Source organism: Myiozetetes cayanensis, unplaced genomic scaffold (assembly GCF_022539395.1).
Source record: "Myiozetetes cayanensis isolate MyiCay16 unplaced genomic scaffold, myiCay2020 scf26, whole genome shotgun sequence".
NCBI classification, from domain to species: Eukaryota; Metazoa; Chordata; class Aves; order Passeriformes; family Tyrannidae; genus Myiozetetes; species Myiozetetes cayanensis.
In genome coordinates, this window is record NW_026087477.1 from 4,738,480 (window position 1) to 4,757,676 (window position 19,197).

General features: G+C 64.1%; 5 protein-coding genes across 5 annotated transcripts in view; 2 read left to right on the forward strand and 3 right to left on the reverse strand.

Annotated features, from left to right (window-relative positions):
* Nucleotides 1–83: 83 nt before the first annotated feature.
* Nucleotides 84–2,564, reverse strand: REX1BD (required for excision 1-B domain containing). Its single transcript, XM_050321177.1, has 5 exons — nucleotides 2,514–2,564; nucleotides 1,902–1,984; nucleotides 1,170–1,374; nucleotides 996–1,084; nucleotides 84–608 (listed from the first exon to the last, which is right to left on the reverse strand). Exons 1-5 carry the CDS (start codon nucleotides 2,514–2,516, stop codon nucleotides 536–538), a joined length of 453 nt encoding a protein of 150 aa, XP_050177134.1. The 5' UTR covers nucleotides 2,517–2,564; the 3' UTR covers nucleotides 84–535.
* A 709-nt stretch (nucleotides 2,565–3,273) lies between these two features.
* Nucleotides 3,274–4,933, reverse strand: UBA52 (ubiquitin A-52 residue ribosomal protein fusion product 1). The gene is made up of 5 exons (XM_050321178.1): nucleotides 4,865–4,933; nucleotides 3,890–4,009; nucleotides 3,722–3,808; nucleotides 3,518–3,620; nucleotides 3,274–3,414 (listed from the first exon to the last, which is right to left on the reverse strand). The coding sequence occupies exons 2-5, from the start codon at nucleotides 3,990–3,992 to the stop codon at nucleotides 3,321–3,323; spliced, it is 387 nt and encodes a 128-aa protein (XP_050177135.1). The 5' UTR covers nucleotides 3,993–4,009; nucleotides 4,865–4,933; the 3' UTR covers nucleotides 3,274–3,320.
* A 954-nt stretch (nucleotides 4,934–5,887) lies between these two features.
* On the reverse strand, nucleotides 5,888–8,187 carry KXD1 (KxDL motif containing 1). The gene is made up of 5 exons (XM_050321175.1): nucleotides 8,061–8,187; nucleotides 7,632–7,732; nucleotides 7,351–7,503; nucleotides 6,924–6,970; nucleotides 5,888–6,343 (listed from the first exon to the last, which is right to left on the reverse strand). The coding sequence occupies exons 2-5, from the start codon at nucleotides 7,724–7,726 to the stop codon at nucleotides 6,108–6,110; spliced, it is 531 nt and encodes a 176-aa protein (XP_050177132.1). The 5' UTR covers nucleotides 7,727–7,732; nucleotides 8,061–8,187; the 3' UTR covers nucleotides 5,888–6,107.
* A 63-nt stretch (nucleotides 8,188–8,250) lies between these two features.
* FKBP8 (FKBP prolyl isomerase 8) lies at nucleotides 8,251–14,091 on the forward strand. Its single transcript, XM_050321174.1, is given in 10 exon segments — nucleotides 8,251–8,266; nucleotides 8,739–8,985; nucleotides 8,987–9,030; nucleotides 9,163–9,332; nucleotides 9,620–9,708; nucleotides 9,947–10,164; nucleotides 10,249–10,421; nucleotides 10,631–10,708; nucleotides 12,662–12,799; nucleotides 13,291–14,091. Coding segments are annotated over 9 exon segments (1,230 nt in total). The 5' UTR covers nucleotides 8,251–8,266; nucleotides 8,739–8,752; the 3' UTR covers nucleotides 13,378–14,091.
* A 669-nt stretch (nucleotides 14,092–14,760) lies between these two features.
* The window catches only part of ELL (elongation factor for RNA polymerase II), a 49,319-nt gene continuing 44,882 nt past the window's right edge, over nucleotides 14,761–19,197 (forward strand). The window contains exon 1 of the mRNA XM_050321233.1: nucleotides 14,761–14,918. Coding sequence (XP_050177190.1) covers nucleotides 14,784–14,918 — 135 coding nt within the window. The 5' untranslated portion in view covers nucleotides 14,761–14,783. The remainder of the gene's footprint in view (nucleotides 14,919–19,197) is intronic.

Sequence of the window (19,197 nt, forward strand, 5' to 3'; positions counted from 1 at the left end):
ACTGAGCCGAGCTGGAAGGGGTGGCACTGGGGCAGGGGGGACCATATGACCCCTTCAGATCACACCACTCAGCCCAGCTCCACGGGAACAGGTTTATTTTGAACGACTGTAGAAAAGGTGCCCACGGAGCACTGGAGCTGCCGTGGGGTTGGGGGCACAGCTGATCCCCAAGATGTGGTTTGAGGGGGGGGCTGCTGCCCGTGGGCCTCCAGCTGGCAGCAAAGGCAGTGCCCACCTCGATGGGAGTCAAAGCAAGACACTGCAGGTCGTGGTTTTCCTTTGGCACAGCCCCGTGGAGGGGAACCAGCCCTGTGCCAGACTCCTCTGCTGAGGGATACTCGGGATTTAGGGGCACCCCACTTCTCCCAGGAGGGGGTTTCTCCACCCCTTCCAGCCCGTGCTCAAGAAAAGGCGTCGAGAGGACGATGGCCACCTTGCCAAGGTGCCTGGGTGGCTGCACTGGGAGCGGGTGGGGGGCGAGCGGGGCCCCCGTTCCACCAGCCGGCCCCTCCAGCCGTTCCCACGGGGACACCCATCACTCAACTTCTTCCGAATCGTACTTGAGGTCCTGGAGAATTTCGCTGATTGCCTCAATGGTTTTAATTAGCCTACGAGAGCGGATGGAAACTATAAATAAAGCCCATATGGAGCGTATTATGTGGGCCGCCCTCGCCTTCCCCGCGCTGTTTATGAAACACTCAGCCCAGGGAGGCCGAGGGGACGCGGCCACGCAGCACCGCCAGACCCCGAAGGCACCATCTGGGCCCCCCTGGGCCACAGGGAGGGAGGGGAAGCGCAGGGAAGGGGCTCCTGGGCTGGACTCCACGACCCGCGTGGGTCCCTCCCAGCTCGGGACATCGCGTGATTCCGAGGGCTGGGGGGGTGTTGCCACCACAGGGCAGGGGGAGAAGGGGGATGGCAGCAGGGCTCCTGGGCTGGGGGGGGATTGTTGCCACCCCTAAACGAAGGGGGACAGCGGTGGGGACACCACCTACTTGTGCTTGAGCTCCTGCACCTCCTGCTGATGGACGTCCACGTCGGGCTGGTCCTGCGCCTGCTGCCGGGCCAGCTGGAGCTGCGCCGTCTGCAGGAGGGACACCATGGGAGCTGAGAGACACCCCACAAACAAGCCCCAGGGTCCCCCCCTTTCCCCCCAGCCCGGCACCCACCAGCTGCAGCTTCTCCTGCTCCCGTTCCTGGAGCCGGGCCAGGTGCTGGGCCAGGTCAGGGCGGCCCAGCTCGTCCCGCAGGCGCCCGGCGATGCCCAGCACCTCCCGGGAGATGCCGCTGAAGGCCACGGTGACCTCGTGCACCAGCTGCCGGTACCGCGGGAAATCATAGTGGGGGGCGCTGCTCAGGTACGCCTGGTGGCCCCTGCGGACAGGTGAGGGCAGGGGGAAAGCCACTGTCACCACACCTGGGGGGCCACCGGGATGGCAACACCCCCAGATCCCTGTTCTGCCAAAGCTCCTTTTGCCACCCGCCACGGGCAGCACCGGGAGGGTTCTCCTGCCTTCTCCTCCTGCCTGGATTTGGCAGCTCCCCTGTGACCAGGCAGCCTCACCCCTCGCACGGGACTTGGAAAATCCTTTTTTTTTTTTTTTTTGGAGGGAGTGTTGTTTTTTTTTTTATCCTTTTCGCCCGTGAAGCCCATCGTCTCCTCTTGGATGCTAAAACAGGATTCAGGTGTCCAGCACAGCGTCCTGCTGCCAGCTGGAGCTCATCAGCCAGGTCCCAGAGGGATGCAAAATAATCAGGATGGGGGAGTTGGTTCCTTTTGCCGGGGATTCGGTTCCTTGCTGGGGATCCCTTGCCGTGGGAGGTGCCCCTTGTGCCCCCCGCCCACTCCGGTGGGTGCCGCCCCCCCGTGTGCCCGTCCCCGCGGTGGTGCCGGTACTCACTCCTCGAAGAGCCGGTAGGTTTCGACCCTCTCGCCCTGGAGCACCTGCAGCCGCTGCAGCAGAGCCTGCACGGCCTCGCCCGTCTGCGGGACACAAGGGGACGGTGGCACTTGGGGACACGATGACACCGGTGACCCGGTAATGGGCTCTGGCGCCAGGAACTCCCTCCATCCCATTACTCACACACCGGGAATCCCCAGCCTTGCTCACACAACACCAACGGGCATCGGGACACCCCCCACCACCCTGCCCATGCAGCGGGACCCCCCGGACACGTGCCCACCATACAACCGGCACCGGGACCCCCATTCCACTCGTGCATGGACGAGCTCGGTCCAGGGCCCCCCCGCGCACCAGGAGCCCCCCTTTCTGCGTATGCCCGGTCCGGCACCGAGACCCCCCCACACCGCTCCACTCACGCACCGGGACCACCCCGTCCACTCGTGCACGGTCCGGACCGGCACCGGGGCACCCCCCATCCCGCTGCCCACGCACCGGGAGCGTTCGTAAACGACGCAGAGGGGCACCGGGACCCCCCACCCCCATCCAGAGCCCCCCTCGCCGTGCCCCGGGGGCCGCTCCCCGCCCGCTCCCGCTCCCGGTGCCGCTCACCATGGCCCGGCGGCGGCCGCGCGGAGCAGGCCCGGGGCCCGCGGGGCGGAGCGCGGCTCCGCCGCCCCCTGCAGGCACCGGACGGCAGCGCCCGTGCCCTGCCCGGTGCCCGCTGTCCCCTCCCCGGTCCCCGCTGTCCCCTCCCCGGTGCCCGCTCCCCGGTCCGGTCCGTGCGGCGCGGCCGGCGGGGGTCCCGGTGCCCGTCCGTGTCGTGTGCGGGGGGCTCCCGGTGGGTGGGAAGGGGGTTCTAGTGGGGTCCCGGTCCAGCCGGTAAGATGGGGGTCCCGGTGCTCGTCTGTGTGCTGTGCACGTGGTCAGGGTGACAGCGGGTGGGTGGGCAAGGGTGTGTAGTGGGGTCCTGGTCCAGTCTGTGGACAGGGGGTCCCGGTGCCCACCTGTGTTGTGTGTGCATGGAGGGGGGTCCCGGTGCCAGTCTGGGTACACGTGGTCTGGGGGCTCCTGGTGCGTGGCCAGTGGAGTGGGGAGCAAGCTGGACACAGGGACGTGGGTGGGTCCCAGCACCCATCTGTGTTGCGTGTACACAGTGGCAGGCCCTGTGGGTGCACAGGGCGTTTGTTTTGGGGTCCTGGTGCCAGTCTGGATCTTGCAGTAATGACTGCAGTGTCCCAGTACCAGTCCAGTCCGTGACTGCAGGCAGCGACCACCACCACTACCACCTCCATCCCTCCCTGCCTCCTGCCTCCCTCTCCTTTATTCAAAACCACACAACTCTGGGTAAAAAACCACCAGAAAACGGGGCTGAGCACTGCAACACTTTATTGGCCAGCACAGGCAGGGCTGGTGGCTCTACTTGACCTTCTTCTTGGGGCGCAGGTTGTTGGTGTGCCCGCACTTCTTCTTGCGGCAGTTGACGGCGCGGGGGTGCAGGCGGGCGTAGCACCTGGGGGGGGACACGCACAGGTCAGGACACGGCCCCGTGTCCCTGGGGAGGGGGACAGGGAGCAGGGGGTGCTGTGGGAAGGGGGACACCCAGGGGGACGCACTTGCGGCAGATCATCTTGTCGCAGTTGTACTTCTGGGCGAGCTGGCGCAGGGAGGGCTCGATGATTCCGCCCCGCAGGCGCAGCACCAGGTGAAGGGTGGACTCTGGAAGGAGAGGTCGGTGTCATGGTGGGGTCGGGGAGCACCTGGCACCCCAAAAACACCCCTCTCCAAAAAAAAAAACAAAACAGGGGTCCAGGGAGCACCTTTCTGGATGTTGTAGTCGGCGAGGGTGCGGCCATCCTCCAGCTGCTTCCCAGCAAAGATCAGGCGCTGCTGGTCGGGGGGGATCCCTGTGGGGGAGAATCACCGCGGTGGGGGCACTGGGAGACCCCCATGGGGCTGCCCCGCTGCTCCCTTGGCCCTGCCAGTACCTTCCTTGTCCTGGATTTTGGCCTTCACGTTCTCGATGGTGTCATTGGGCTCCACCTCGAGGGTGATGGTTTTGCCCGTCAGGGTCTTCACGAAGATCTGCATCTTGGCACCGTTTTTGTCTGCGGGCGAGCGGCGGCTGCGTCAGGCCCTGGCTGGGCCTGGAGGTCCCGGTGTCCCCGAGCCCACCCCCAGCGGGGACCGACCCCTCCAAACCCCCGTTCCCAGTCCCTGAACCCCCATTCCCGAGCCCCTGGTCCCCCACCCCGGGATCCAGCCCACATCCCGGGATCCAGCCCCCTCCACGACATCCAGTTCCCCCCTCACAGAATCCGGGGCCCATCCCAGGATCCCGCCCCCGTCCCCAGGGCCCGGCTCCCCTCCCCCTGGATCCAGCCCCCTCCCCGGGCTCGAATACCACCCGATCCAGATCCCATCCGGAATTCGGGCCACCTGGATCTGGGGCCCTTCAGTGATCCAGCCCGCCCATCCTGTTCCCGGATCCTGGGCCCGTTCCCCATCCCGAGGTCCCGTTCCCCATCCCGGGATCCCGTTCCCCATCCTGGGGTCCCGTTCCCCCTCCCGCGATCCCGTTCCCCATCCCGGGCCCCGTTCCCCTCCATGATCCTGTCCCCTTCCGGGTCCCGTTCCCCATCTCAGGGTCCCATTCCCCATCCCGGGGCCCCGTTCCCCATCCCGGGCCCTGTTCCCCCTCCCGTGATCCCGTTCCCCCTCCCGTGATCCCGTTCCCCCTCCCGCAATCCCGTTCCCCATCCCGGGGTCCCGTTCCCCATCCGGGGCCCCGTTCCCCATCCCGGGATCCCGTTCCCCCTCCCGTGATCCCGTTCCCCCTCCCGGGCCCCGTTCCCCATCCCGGGGCCCCGTTCCCCCTCCCGGGGTCCCGTTCCCCATCCCGTGATCCCGTTCCCCATCCCGGGGTCCCGTTCCCCAGGCCGGGCCCGCCGCCCCGCGCGCACCCGCGGCCTCGCTGCGGAGGGAAAGGGAGGCGGGACCGGAACCCTCCGCGGCGTCACTACCGGCGGTGACAGCGGGGGACACCGGGACCGCCCCCCGGGGGTGGCACCGGCACCGGGACCGCCCCCCGGGGGTGACACCGGGACCGCCCCGTCACTGCCGGGGTGACACCGGGACCGCCTGTCCCGGTACCGCCGGTCCCACGTGGCCCCGGGACCGGGCTCATACCGACCCCACGACCATAGCATCGGACCGGTCCCAAACCAGCCCGGGATGGGCTGGCACCGGCCACATGGCCCTGGGACCGGCCCCGTGGCCCCCAGACTGGCCCCACGCTGACCCCGTGGCCACGGGACTGGCCCCAGGGCCTGCCCCAAAACGACCCCACAGCCACAGGACTGGCCCCAGGGCCTGCCCCAAACCGACCCCACAGCCACGGGACCGGCCCCAAACCAGCCCCACGGCACCAGGCCCAGGGCCACACTGACCCCATGGACCCCAAACTGGCCCCATGGCCACGGGACCAGCCCCAAACTGACCCTGGGACAGACCCCACGGCCACATGATCAGCCCCACAAGTGACCCTACAGCCCCAGGAGCAGTCCCAAAACCACTCCAGCCCCCCACTCTCCCCTCAGCCCCTCACAGGCCATGAAGATCCCAGGCCCAGGCTCCACCACACCAAGACGCTGGTGGAGATGAAGAAGGACCTGGACAGCATCTTCCTGGGAGGGGACAGATTCAGGTCCACCCGTGTGGTGCCCTGCAGCACCACGTGAGGGGCTGAGCTATGAGAGCCAAAGGGAACCCCCCCCTTTTGGCTCTTCCCACGGGTGTGAAACACAGCACAAGTCCACCAGCAGCACGGACAGACCCCCGGGAGAGCCGGAGCGATGGCGGGAACACATTCCTTAAGGAAAAACAATCAACCAGCTGTGCCCCGAAATGGCTTTTTCTGCACCAAAACCCACGTGGCTGGCAGGGTTTGGCCGCTCTCCTGAGTGCAGAAACAAGGACAAGAGGCATTTCCAACCCAGGATTTACTGATTCCCCCCCTGAAGCGAGGGGTGGGTTTACACCTCTCAGTGGCAGTTTAGAGGAGGAAGGGCAGGCAGCGCCTTCCTCCCCTCGGCTTCTCTCCCACAGCCTTCGCTTCCCTCTTCCCAAAAAAAAAAAAAAAAAAAAAGCAACACACAAATATAAATACAGGATAGAAAGTTCTCTGGGGGCAGGACCCGACTCCTCCTAGTCCAGGCCGTTGGCCGTGTCCTCGTCTGTGAGACTCTGTCCGTTCACGGCCGGCACGTCGTACTGGCCCTGGGATAAATCCTCGAAATCCTGGCTCGTGGTGGGGGAGATGACGTCGGGGCTGGTGTCACAGGACTCCGTGCTCTGCTCAGAGGTAGCGATGGTGGTTGTGGTGCTCTTGGGGACGGGGTCGAAGTCGTCGTCGTCCTCCAGGATGGGGGATTCGTGGATGTCTGGGAAGGGAGGAGGCAGGCGTTAGTTCTGTGGCAAGGGATGCCCCAGGAGAGCAATTCCCAAAGTCTGCTGGCAGCAGGAATTGATCAAAACCACACCAGCACATAAACCAGCGGCTGTTTGTAACTTCTTGCGACTGCATTTAATAGGACCAAGGGGTTTTGAAAGAGTTCTCCTGGCTTTTAGAGCAGCAGCACATGCTTGGAGGTCTCATTGGCTTCTCCTCATTCCCAAGAGACACCTCGTGTGTTCTTTGGGACAGGGACTCTTCCCATAGAAGGAAAACCGAGCACGGAGTGACAGGACAAAGGGGAATGGCTTCCCATTGCCAAAGTAAAGGTTAGGTGGGATATTGGGAAGGAATTCTTGGCTGTGAGGGTGGGGAGGGGCTGGGATGGAATTCCCAGAGAAGCTGTGGCTGCCCCATCCCTGGAAGTGTCCAAGGCCAGGCTGGAACAACCTGGGATGGTGGGAGGTGTCCCTGCCCATGGCAGGGGGTGGCACTGGATGGGCTTTAAGGTCCCTCCCCGCCCAAACCGTGCCATGATTCTATGAATCCACACATCAGGAGTCACTCACTGCTGAAAGCCTCGGGGTACTGCTTCGCCAGCTTCCCTTTGAGTGTCCTGGGGAGGAGAGACTGAGCTGAGTCCATGGGGAGCAGAGGGATCCAGGGCTGAGCTGCCCCACCAGCTCCCTCCGCTCTCCAGCATTTATGGACAATGCCAAGGGGTTCCTCAGGGTTCCCTCCCCACCCTCCCTGACAATCCCCATCCCCTTCTGTCTCCACACTGTGTGTTTCTGAGTGGTTTTGCGACCACCTGAGGGAGCACAGACCCTCCTGGCCAGACCAGAACTGCGGAATCCCAAAGCTCCAGCCTGCACAGCTCCCCTCTCCAACAAATTCCACTCCCAGCATCCCCCCAAAACTCCGACTCGTGCCCTGCTTTAACACCCCCACACCCCACCCAGCCCCTGCCGTGCCGTGTTCCTGCCCCTTCCCCACCGGATCCTTCGGAAGATGCTGTCCAGGTCCTTCTTCATCTCCACCAGGGTCCTGGTGTGGTGCAGGAACCGCTCGTTCATCTGCTGCATCCTCACACTCGACAGGTTGTTGAAGTTGAGCAGCATCTCGTTGGTCTTCTCGAACCGATCCAGCCTGGGAGGGGGGTGAGGTGGGGAGGAGAAGCACACGGAGCTCGGCAAAGACTCCCCGCCTCTCCCGGGGGAGGCTCCCGGTGCCGGTGCCCCCCCCCGGGGCCGGTTCCCCCCACCCCGGGCACTCACATGTTTTTCTGGGCCAGGATGATGGCGTTCACGTCCTCGGCGTTCACCATGCCCAGCACCCGCCCGCAGAACACCTGCGAGGCCGTGGGCTCCATCGCGGCCTGCGGGATCGCGGGGGGCGGCTCAGCCGGGGGAGCCGGGGGGGAGACCCCCGTGAACCCCCCGGTAACGGAGACGCCCCCCGCCCCCTCCACATCCGCGATACCTCCCTCCGCCCCGCCATGCAACCAGCACCGGAGTTACCGCCCTGCCCGCTCCCGGGGCGGCCCCGCACGCCGGTACCGGGAGGTACCGGGAGGTACCAGGAGGTACCGGGGGGTCCCCGCCCGCCGCCATCGCCCCCCCCGCGCCCGGTAGCGCCGCCGCTCCCGGGGGTCCCCCCGGGGACACGCGGGGCTGAGCCCCGCCCGGAGCCCTCCCCCCGCGCACCTGGGGGGGCCCGTCCCGCCGCTCTCACATGACGGGGCGGCGGCACCGGGGGCGGCACCGGCGGCCGCTCCGCGCCGCTTCCGGGTGCGGCGGCCGCGGCGTCACGTGGGGGGCGCGACCCCGCGGCGTCACCGCCAAGGGACGGAAGTGCCGGGCAGCGGCGGGGAGAGGGTCAGGCTTCCCACGGGCATCACGGGGCCGCGCCGGTACCGGTGGCGGGACTGACGGGACGCTGGGGACCCCCCCGCGCCGCCGGGGGCGCGGCGGCGGCGGCCGCGCGTGTAGCGGCCCCTTTAAGGCGGGGGCGGGCCGCGCTGACGGGCGTGCTCCCCGCCCAATGGCGTCACGCGGTGGGCGGGCCGGGCCAATGGGAGCGCGGGGGCGGGGCCCGGCGCTCGCGGGTCCGCGGGTCAGGTGGGAGCGGGCGGGGGCGCGCGCGGGCGGGCGGGGCTCAGGGGTCCTGGGCCGGGACGGGAGCGGGCCGCGACCCCCTCCCCGATCCCGCCGCGCCCACCGAACCCACCGGGCCCGTTCCTCCCGCCCCCGGGGCCCGATCCCTTCCCCGGCGCGCCGCGCTCTCCCCTGACCCTCTTGGCGCATCCCCAGCTCCCGGTGGGTCCCGGCGCTCCCCGGTAAGAGCAAGGCCCCACCGACTCCCGTCCCCTCTCGCCGCTCCAGGTTGCTCCGCCGCGATGGCGTCCAGCGGGGAGGGACCGGGGAGCGGCTCCCCGGACCGGGTGGGCACCGGCACCGATCCGGCACCGGCGGCTGAGGCGGCTCCGCTGGACACGGCGGAGGATTTCGAGGTGCTGGAAGAGGAGGAGGAGGAGGATGATGATGATGACCTGAGCGAGCTGCCCCCGCTGGAGGACGTGGCCCGGCCGCCGGCCCCGCCGCGGGAGGATGCGCAGCCCCCCGAGCGGGGCGGGGGACGCGCCCGGGGACCCCCAGGAGTGGCTCGATGTTTTGGGTGAGAGCCCCGGTTCTGGGGCCTCGGGGGCTTCCCCGGTGCTCCCGGTGCCGTGAAGGCCGGCCAGGATCCAGGGCAGGGTGGGCAGGGGTCAGGCTTTTCCCTCCCCACCGTGTCCTTCTCCGTGCCCAGGGAGCGGCTTGCTCAAGAAGAAGACGCTGGTGCCAGGCCAGGGGGTGGACACCCGTCCCCAAAAGGGCCAGGACGTGACAATCCGCCTGAAGGCCACGCTGGAGGATGGCACCGTGGTGGAGGAGGACCCTGCCCTCACCTTCACGCTGGGGGACTGCGACGTCCTGCAGGTCAGGGCTGGGAGGGGGCTCCTCTGGCTTTGTCACCGCTGTGTTTGCACCCTGTGGGGCAGGATCTCACCTCAGGGAGCGTGGGGTCGGTGATGTCCCATTTTGTGGGCCAGAGTGGCCCCTCTGCCCTTGCTTCGTGCTCCTCTCCCTGATGTTGGCCGAGTTGGCTGGGCTTGGAGCAACCTGGCCTGGTGGAGGGTGGATGGGCTTTGAGGGGGTGGAACTGGGTGGGCTTTAAGGTCCCTTCCAACCCAAACCATTCCATGATTCCGTGTTGTCCCCTGCAGGCCCTGGACCTGTGCGTGCAGCTCCTGGAGATGGGGGAGACGGCTTTGATCGTGTCGGACGCCAAGTACTGCTACGGCGCTCAGGGCAGGTGAGCAGGGAGGGCACGGGGTGGTCCCAAACAGGGAGCTGCCCCTGCTCTCCTGGTGACAGCCCAGCTGGCAAACCTCAGGGACACCCGGCTCACTTGCCACGTCCTGCCTGGGAGGAAAGATGTGCATCATTCCCTGCCCCCGGGAAGCCTCCCTGGCTCTGATTTCGGCCCAGCGTCCGGTGGGGCTGCCAGAGGTGACGGTGGGCCCGTGGCTTTGTGCCTGTCCCCCGTGCAGGAGCCCTGACATCCCACCCAACGCGTCCCTCACGCTGGAGGTGGAGCTGCTGGCGGCTCGGGACGCGCCGGACCTGGAGCTGCTCAGTGGGAAGGAGAAGGTCCAGCTGGCCAACCGCAAACGGGAGCGGGGCAACTACTTCTACCAGCAGGCGGATTACGTGCTGGCCATCAACTCCTACGACATCGCCCTCAGGATCATCGGCTCCAACTCCAAAGGTACCTGTTTCCCCCCCTCAAAACCCCAGAGAGGGACCCCCCGGGCTCCTGTCATGCCCTAAGCTGGCCCCGGGCTCTCGGCAGTGGATTTCAGCCCGGATGAGGAGGCCGAGCTGCTGGACGTGAAGGTGAAATGTCTCAACAACCTGGCGGCCTCGCAGCTGAAGTTGGACCATTACAAGGCGGCCCTCAAGTCCTGTAACCTCGTGCTGGAGCACCAGCCGGAGAACATCAAGGCTCTGTTCCGGAAGGGAAAGGTGAGGGTGGGGTCCCTTCTCTGTGGCACGACAGGAGATCAAGGGACAGACCTCAGCCAGGGGACAGAGGGACACATCTCAACCAGGGAACAGAGGGACAGACCTCAGCCAGGGGACAGAGGGATAGATCTCAACCAGGGGACAAGGGACAGATCTCAGCCAGGGGACAGACCTCATCCATGCTGCTCAACCCCTGTGTCGCCCCCCAGGTCCTGGCTCAGCAGGGTGAATACAGGGAGGCCATCCCCATCTTGAAGGCGGCCTTGAAGCTGGAGCCTTCAAACAAGGTAGGCTGCAGGTGTGTGCTGCCCATAATCCCACTGAGCTGGGGGGTCTGCGGGGTGCTCTTCTCTTGTCTGTGTCCCTGCAAACCTCGGTGTCTCCCATGGAAAGCTGAAGCCCCCCATGGCTGTTCCCAGCTCCATGAAGGAAGGCTGGGAACAGCCCTAGAGTCTGGGGGACAATGCCCTATGAAATGCAACATCCAAGCGTGGCTGGGCTGGCGGGTCCTTTATCTCCGTGTTGCAAGATTCTCTCACTGACCTTTGCTCCTGGCACTGGCAGGACTCCCTGCCAACCCATCCCTGCTCCAGCCATCCGCAGGGGATGGTCCTGGCTGCTCCAGCTTTCCCGGGTGGCTCTGGCAGCTCGTGCCGCTGCTGAGGGAAGTGGGGCAGAGCCGAGTCCCCACAAACCCGCTCAGCAGCCCCGGGTGTGATTCACTGGGTGGTGGGAGCAGCCAGACCTCGGTCCAGCGCCCGGGCAGGGCGAGCTCTGGGTCAGGAATTTCCTGTCGGTTAATGATCAGCTGCAGGACCAGAGGCTTGGGAGGAATCAAAAAACCAGTGCCAGGAAGTGGCTCCTAGCAGGAGCGAGCCTGGGGAGAGACAGGGTTAGGGTGCTGCCTGCTTTGGAGTGGAGCAAGGGGGGCTTGGCTCTCCAGGTGGGCTCGGGTCCATTGTTGTGTCCATGTCTTTTCTGGGAGTTTCACCAAACCCTCAGGATTTGTGTCGTGACCCAGTGCCTGAAGGTCAGGGATTGGATGGGGCACAAGCAGCACCCACGGGTGTGACCTGAGAGCACCTAAAGAAGGGTGAGCAGGATCCCAAACCCTCCACTTCCCAGCGAGGCCAGGGTGGTGAGGGACCAGCACCAGGAGCCGTTCCCTGTACGTCTCCAGCACGTCACCGGGCAGGGCAGCTGCTCCCCAGCCTGTTCCGATGGAGCTTTTAATTGGAGAGGGCTGGAAAATCCAAATGCCCGGCAGTGACGTTACCGGTGAAACCACAAGTACGGCAAATTACTGGGCTCTCCGGCTGCTGCCAGGGCTCCGGGGAAGTGGTGGGGCCTCTCCAGTCACAGCCCTGGTGACTCACAGGCCACGGCTACCGGTGCTGAAAACACTCCAGAAATGCTGGGCTCCACCTGCCTCCTGTGAAGGAACAGGTTCTCTGAGGGTGTCACGCCTTCCAGGTGTCACAGGCATCCCTTCTCCCGGCCCCTTGGAAAACACGCGCTCTGGGGAGCGGGGTGGGATGCTGGTGTTTGTCCTACACTGATGTGCCAGCCCTGGGGAGCTCCGAGCAGGAGCTTCCCGTCCTGCAGACACCCGAATTCTCTCGTTGGAGGCAGCATTTCCCAGCGTGGCACGGCCTGGGGAACCCCCAGCAGAGGGCACAGCACGGCTGTGCCACCGCAACGTCCTTCCTGCCACCCTGCCGTGCTCGGCTCCCTGGCACTTCCTGCTGCTTTTTTGGGAGCCCTGCACAGGACCCGGAGCTTTCTCCTGCCCCAGCTGGGCAGGTACAGACTGGCTCTGGGTCTTGCTGCAATCCCACTTGAGACCTGGCTGAGTTTAAGCCCACTTTCCCAGCCTGCTTCCAGACACGTCAGTCTGCAAGGCAGACACTTTCCTGTCTCGATTAAAGGATAAACATCCATTCCCTGATGTCTGGCATCAGCCCTGGGCTCTGCTCCCTGCTGCCTGGCTTGAGTGGCCAAAAAGGACAGAGGTGCACTCGGACCCACAGAGTGTCCCATGCCAGCCTGGGTGTCCCATTCCAGCCTGGTGCAGCCCCTTGGCGCTGGGAAGTGGGGCAGGATGAGGCCATCACCCCCTCAGCTGCTTCTCAGCTCTTCCACGAAGTCCCTGCCCGTCCCAGGGCTGGTGTGACCTGCTGTTTGGTGACACCACAGGCAGGGACAGTGCAGGGCTGGTAACACCTCGCTCTCCTCCCCAGACCATCCACGCTGAGCTCTCCAAGCTGGTGAAGAAACACGCGGACCAGAGGAACGTGGAGACCGAGATGTACAGGAAGATGCTCGGGAATCCCAGCGCCTCCGGCACCCCCAGGAAGTGCAAAGACAAGCTGCCCTGGGTAAGGGCTGGTGCTGGGATCCCAGGGGGGGATTGGGGATCCACGGGGATGTGTCATTGCCCCCCAGGCACCCCCGGGGTGGGGGGTGACACAGTGCTGCTCCCGGGCTGCAGGTGTGACCCCACGTGGGTGGGCTGTGTCCGGGCAGCGATCCCGCTGGGAACGGGGGGCCGTGCCCCGGGAGCCGTGCCAGGAAAACACTGATAACAGGCTGTGCTGGCTCCGTCCGCCGGATCCCGGCGGTGCCAGCTGGAGGGTCTGGACTTTGCTCCCAGCTGCTGCGCTCGGGAGCCCGAGCTGTCAGCTGGGCAGGCGGCAGCACACGCTGTCCCCGCGGGCGCTCCGGCCACGTGCCGGCGCAGCGCTCGCCTTTTTGGGACGCCCCGTGTGGGATGGTGCCGGGAGCCAGGGGTGGGCAGGCAAGGTGGCACCGTCCCTCCCCCGTGCCACGGGCACGGCCCCCTCACCTCCCTGGCTCCCTCCTCCCGCAGTCCATCCCCTGGAAGTGGCTCTTCGGCGCGACGGCCATCGCGCTGGGCGGCGTGGCCTTGTCCGTGGTCATCGCGGCGAGGAACTGAGGGCGGCGCCGGGGCGGCCCCTGGGCACGGGACCAGCGCTGGGCCGTGCCTCTCTCTCTCTCTCTCTCTGTCTCTCTGCCGAGGGGCTCCCCCACCCCTTCCCGCGGACTGGCAGCTGCAGGAACACGGATGCTTTCTCTGCCGGAGGTGCCGGCTCTCCTCCCGACATTCCCTGGCTGCAGGGATGGAGCCATGGGCAGAGCGGAGACCCCCAGGCACCTTCCCGGCAATCGGGGGCTCAGCCCCCGGCCCTGAGCGTGTCGGGGGGAGCGGGAGCTCCCACTCACCGGTACGTCGTGGCCATCCCCATCCTGGGGGTCCTGCCCCCCTCGCCTGGGGAGGCACGTGGAAGGAAGCTGGGCCAGCGGTGGGAAGGGAAGGGAAGGGAAGCCACGTGGATGCGCCCAAGGGCAGGTGCAGCGACATTCCCCGTGTCCTGGGGGGCTCAGCCCTCCCAGAGGCTCCCGCTCCCCTCCCCGGCACATCCCCAGAGCGTGCAATGTCCAAAGGAAGCCAAAGAAACCCGCGGCGGGAGGGATGGCAGGAGGGGAGCGTCGGAGAGCCCCTGTCTGGGCTGTCTCCTGTGGGTCCAAGCTCTTGGGGGTCCCTCCCTGCCCTGCTGCTGCCTCAGCTCTGCTCGCAGGGGGGGTTTGTAGCACTGTCCTCCCACCCCAAACTGACTGTGAACTTCCCAAATAAAGGACAATTCCTTCACATCCAGGCCTCTTTATTGACAGCCAAGGTGAGGGGGACATTAATCAATGCTGTCCCCCCTCTTGCAACACACTCGTGACTCTGTTTAATTTGGGGGGAAAATTTTAGTGGCCCCCACACAAATGTAAGGTGGGAGGGAGCAGCTCCCACCTCCCATGGCTGGGGATGCCTGGCCCTGGAGAGGCCTAGGAGAGCACAGAGCTCTCTGCCTGGGGGTCCTGCTGGGGACAGGGGGGTGGGAAACCAGGGGACCACTGGTCCTCCTCGGGTGGGGGTCACATGGAGCCTACTGGCAGGGTCTGGGGGTGGTGTGGGACCCCAAATCCTGCTCAGGGGGAGCTCGGAACCCGCAGGGTGTTCCTAGGGGGGGGTCCCCGCTCGGGGGGTCCCACGCCGGGGGTTCCCCCTCCCCGCGCCGCCCCGGCGCGCCAGACCACCCTCCCCAGCATGCCCCGCGCCCGCTCATTTGCATATCCCCGCCTCCCCCTCCCGCACCGCCCAATCCGACGCCGCGCCTTCCTCCCCTCCAGCCAATGGGCGGGCGCGCTGCCCGCCGCCTCGCCCCAGCAACAGGAGCCCCGCGAGGGGCGGGACCGGCGGCGCGGGCGCCTCATGAATAATTCATAAGGGGGGGCGTGGCCGGCGGCGGGCGGCCCCGGCGGCCCAGGCGCGGAGGGGGAGACGGTCCCAAGATGGCGGCGCTGCAGGCGGAGCGCGGGTACGGGCTGTCCTGCGGCCGCCTCGGCCGCGGCACCCGCGTCTCCGTCTTCCACGTCAAGCTCACGGAGAGCGCCCTGCGCGCCTTCGAGAGCTACCAGGCTTGTAAGGTACGGGGGTGGGTCGAGGGGGGGCGGCGGGCACGGCCCCGCGGAGGGGAGGGAGAGGGAGAGGGAGAGGGCGGGCGGTCGCCACGAGGCCCCCGGAGGGGAGCCCCCCGCGGGGGTGCGGGGGGAGGTGGGTGTGTGGTGGGAGACGGTGAGGGGGTGCGGGAGCTCCTGCCTCAACACCTCTCTCCCCGGTGAGTGACCGGGGAAGGCGAGAGGGGGTGGGGGCGATCCCGCTGCCAGGGGGTTGGGGGAGACCGGAGGGGGCTCGGAATGCCCCCCGGGGTCGTGTGTGTGTCCCTCCATGGGCGTCTAGGGGGTCCCTGTGGGCCCCGCAGTGGGTAACCGGGGAGGAGGGGTCGTAATCCTCCGGTAAGTGCCTGAGGGGCACCGGGAGGGGTCGGGGTGTGTGCCCCCCCCACACCTCCCGGTATCTCCTGGGGAGACCCCAATGTGCCCCCCGCGATGGGTAAAGGGGGGACCCCAATGTGCCCCTCCCCGTGGGTGAAAGGAGGACCCCAACGTGCCCCGCCGGTGGGTAAAGGTGGGACCCCAATTTCACCCCCCCGCGGTGGGTAAAGGGGGGTCCCCAATATGTCCCTCTAGTCCTTAAAGGGGAGACCCCAATGTGCCCCCCCCCGTGGGCGAAAGGAGGACCCCAATGTGCCCCCCCCCGGGGCCCCACGCCCCGCGGTGTCGGTGCGGGGGTGGGCGCTCGGTGTCCCCCCCGGGAGGTGACGGGAACTGCCGTCAGTGCCCCCGAGTGTCTGGGGAGGGGGGGGTGGAGGGACGTCGATGTCCCCCCCCCTCCTTCCCCGTTCCCCCGGTGAACGTGACGTGGGTTTCCAGGACCGGGAAGGGGGGGGGAAAAAGGGGGGCCCACCCCCGGTGCTGCCATCCCGGACTGGATGGGGGGTCCCTCCCTTTGCTGCTCCTTCCCCAGGGCACCCGGTTGTGCCCCCCCCCACCCCAGCCCTGTGCTCCCCTTCCCCGGTGGGGCAGGGGGGGAGGGAGGCACGTTCAGGCTGGGGCTGTATTTTGAAATTTCCAGATTGTCTTTTCCGAGCGATTTCCTTGAAATGCATCCAGAGAGCTTATTAGTCATGTAAATAAAGAACGATGGCAGTGCTCGGCGGCAGCGGCAGGCGTTGGGATGGACCGGAGGGGGGTCAAAACTGTCGTTTTTCGGTGTCATTTTATTTTATTTTATTTCTATTTCTTTCCGCCTCTGATCCTGCGACGAGCATTTCTGTCTCCTCACCTTGCTGGGGGAAGCTGGGAGCCTAAACCCGTTTGTCATTAGGAGCGTCCCTGCCTGCCAGCTTCTGTAGGATAAACCATATGTTGTCACAACACTATTTTTAATTTAGGGTGTTGGTTACATCACATCACTGAATTGGGCAATCTCTGTATGAGGACGAAGGTAATGACTGTACCAGGGTTTATCAACTTATATTTTAATGAGTGTTTATCAGCATTATGAGAAGTCAGTAGCAATAAGTGACTTGGGTAGACTGAATTATTGGCTTTCTTTTTTCCTCTGAAAATGGAATGAATGATCCATATAATTCTTGCCTATATATCAGGAAAGCCTTCTCTTTTGGGGGAGGGAGAGTAGGAAGGCTGCAGGCAGCTGCATTAAATATTTTGGGAAGCTATTCCGAGTCCGTGTCACACATGAATAGTGGTGTTTATTTTCTAAATGAAGCCCGGGCTCTGGATTGTTTGGTGGCCAACGGCCACTAATGAACTTTGCTTCCTTCACCGCCACCCAAAAGAGAAATACTCAGAGGCTCCTGGTGATTAACTGGGCAGGAAGGGATAAGGGCAGAAGAGCTGCTTGTTTGTGTAGTGAATAACGCAACAATTAGTGGGCTATTAAACACATATGCTCATTCTGCATGGGTTCTATAAACAGTTTCTCCAGCCTGTTGAAGGTCTCGGCTTCCTCGGAAGCGCCCGGCCACGGCCATGCCAGGAACCGCCTCCAACACACCTTTGCAGTGTGTGTTTGTCCAGCCCAAGCTCCGCTTTTAATTTAGGGCCTCAGCAGTTAAATGGAAAAAATTCGCTCAGGCTCCTTCTGCTCGGTTTGGTCTGAAACGTGGTGGAACTGACGGCAGCGTTGTGTAATATGGGATAATGGCCTGGAATCCAATCCTGCTGTTTGTGTTACCTGGAGTCCAACATGTGCAGTCTGACCTGTTTCAGGCGCCGGGGTAGCACGTCCGTGCGATTCCTGCGACAAGACTCTGTCCCTCTGCCAGAACGGGCAGGGAAACGTCTTCAGTTCCTTGCCTGAGTTTGTTCTTGGTCTAATAATAATGTATTGGGATTACATAATCCAAAAATGATCACCCAGCCGGGCGAGCTGCCATTTGTTTGGAGTGTCCCTTGTGCCAGAGCAGTTGCAGGCTTGGTGTGGAGCTGCGCCATGTGTGGATCAGGCAGCAGGGCTGTGGAGAAGCAGATATTTGTCTTCTTGGGTCTCTGCTGGAGTTCTCTGTGTCCTGGGGAGGAAAACGGTCGTGGGTCCACGTGTTGGATGGGGCTTGGAGCAGCCTGGTCTAGCGGAAGGTGTCCCTGCCCGTGGAAGGGGGTGGAATGGGATGAGCTTTGAGGTCCCTCCCAACCCAAACCATTCTGTGATTCCACGCTGTTGGTGCCCAACTCTTGTGTTCCAGCTGTTCCTGTAGTCCAGAGGATGTGGAGCTGCTGCTGAGGAGCTCCACAGGAGCTCTGGCTTTTCCCCAATTCCCAAAAGAGTTTCGTTCTCCAGCAGCTCAGCTGAAAGAAATGGAAGTCTTAAAAAAAAGAGTTAACACTGACTTCACAGGGGCCAGCGTGAGATGTCACCCAGCTGCCCCTTGTGAAACTTTGCTGTCCCTGAAACTGCCTTCCCAGAGTTGTGAAACCGCGAGCTCTGGCGGCTGAGCTCCCAGGGCCGAGCGGTGGCAAGGGTGTCCCAGGTCGGTTTGTCCACTGGTGAAACAGAACTGGTCCGGTGTGTTCACCTAAAACAGCTCTGGGTTCTCCCAGCAGTGTAATTCTAGACCAGCCTTCAGTTTGCTGCCTTCCCTGTGGAGGTGTGTATGTGTTTAGGCCTTCCCAAAAAAAGCAGGACATGGCCAAGGCCGGGTTGGACGGGGCTTGGAGCAACCTGGGGTAGGGGAAGGTGTCCCTGCTCATGGCAGGGGGTGGAACAAGGTGGGCTTTAAGGTCCTTCCAACCCAAACTGCTCTGGGGTTAGATGATTCTGTGACTTTTTCCCATCTCTCCTGGTTTGTCTCCAGCTTTCTTGCTGCCCGTGTCGAGGTACAAGGGAACTCCTTACGCCCTTCCTTTTTTTCTTCTTTCATTCCTTATCCTGAACCCCATCGTTGATGGTATTTTCTCCATCCCCACCTGAGAGCCTTAGATACATCTCCATCCGTAGCATTCATCCTTTGATGTTCACACCTGGTTTTTAGCAGCATCACGAGGGGTTTCTGGGTAAGTCCCGTTCCTCATGCTCGGTTGAAAATGCCACATGGCAGCCCCGCGCGCCCCTTGGCAGTGGGTCTGTCTCTCTTGTGCTGAAGGTGCTGACAGCAGGCAAACAGTGTTAGGGCTGTTCCTGGAACCCTTAACCTGGGAATTTCCCAACTTTCACGTAGTTATTTAAAACCTCTCTTTGCGGCTGGAGCTTGTGTGAGGGGTGGTCATTTGATAACGAGCGAAGTGACACAATTCCACCACCTTTCCCTATTATCTGGAGCTGATGTGTTGACCTAGTGATGGAGGCCAGGCTCACCTCAGCTCCCAGCCCTGGTCCTGGCTTGCATGGTGGTTTTAGGAGGATGTAAAGTAGGTTGTGGCATCCCTTGGGTCCGTGTGTGATGCAGCTGAGCAGCACCTCCTGCTCCTGTTGTTCCTCTCTGCCCCTGCTACCCCGCAGTGTTTTGAACTGAGGCCACTGGTTGATTCACTGGTGAACTTTGGCAGATGCACAAATATTTATTGGGGACTGAGCTGAGATAACCAAAGCACGTTGTCCCCGTTGCTGAGCTAGCTGAGCTGAGTTTTGGAGCCGTGGTCTGATAGATGTGGCTTCCCAAGTCACCTTCCCCGCGCTGCTCCGAAACCGACGGCGAGAGAAGCAATTCCGTGCAGATTGGGGTTAACCTGACCCCTTGCAGTCGCTGCTTGTTGAAAGAACTTCTCAACCCTGCCTTTTGGAGCAGTTGGTGGAGATGCCTTCATCTTGCTGTGTTCAAAGCACGAAACACAAAATGAAGGCTGT

Bases quoted from the DNA above. Each gene is read 5' to 3' on its own strand.
- KXD1 (XM_050321175.1), bottom strand. From the start codon at position 7,726: ATGGAGCCCACGGCCTCGCAGGTGTTCTGCGGGCGGGTGCTGGGCATG. The intron at 6,971-7,350 runs GTGGGGAAGGGG...TCTCCTCCCCAG, and splicing joins AGCATCTTCCGAAGGATCCG to GACACTCAAAGGGAAGCTGG. The intron at 6,344-6,923 runs GTGAGTGACTCC...CTCCCTTCCCAG, and splicing joins GTACCCCGAGGCTTTCAGCA to ACATCCACGAATCCCCCATC.
- UBA52 (XM_050321178.1), bottom strand. From the start codon at position 3,992: ATGCAGATCTTCGTGAAGACCCTGACGGGCAAAACCATCACCCTCGAG. The intron at 3,621-3,721 runs GTGCTCCCTGGA...CTCTCCTTCCAG, and splicing joins CGACTACAACATCCAGAAAG to AGTCCACCCTTCACCTGGTG. The intron at 3,415-3,517 runs GTGCGTCCCCCT...GTCCCCCCCCAG, and splicing joins GACAAGATGATCTGCCGCAA to GTGCTACGCCCGCCTGCACC.
- REX1BD (XM_050321177.1), bottom strand. The intron at 1,375-1,901 runs GTGAGTACCGGC...ACCTGTCCGCAG, and splicing joins ACCTACCGGCTCTTCGAGGA to GGGCCACCAGGCGTACCTGA. The intron at 609-995 runs GTAGGTGGTGTC...CCGCTCTCGTAG, and splicing joins GTGCAGGAGCTCAAGCACAA to GCTAATTAAAACCATTGAGG.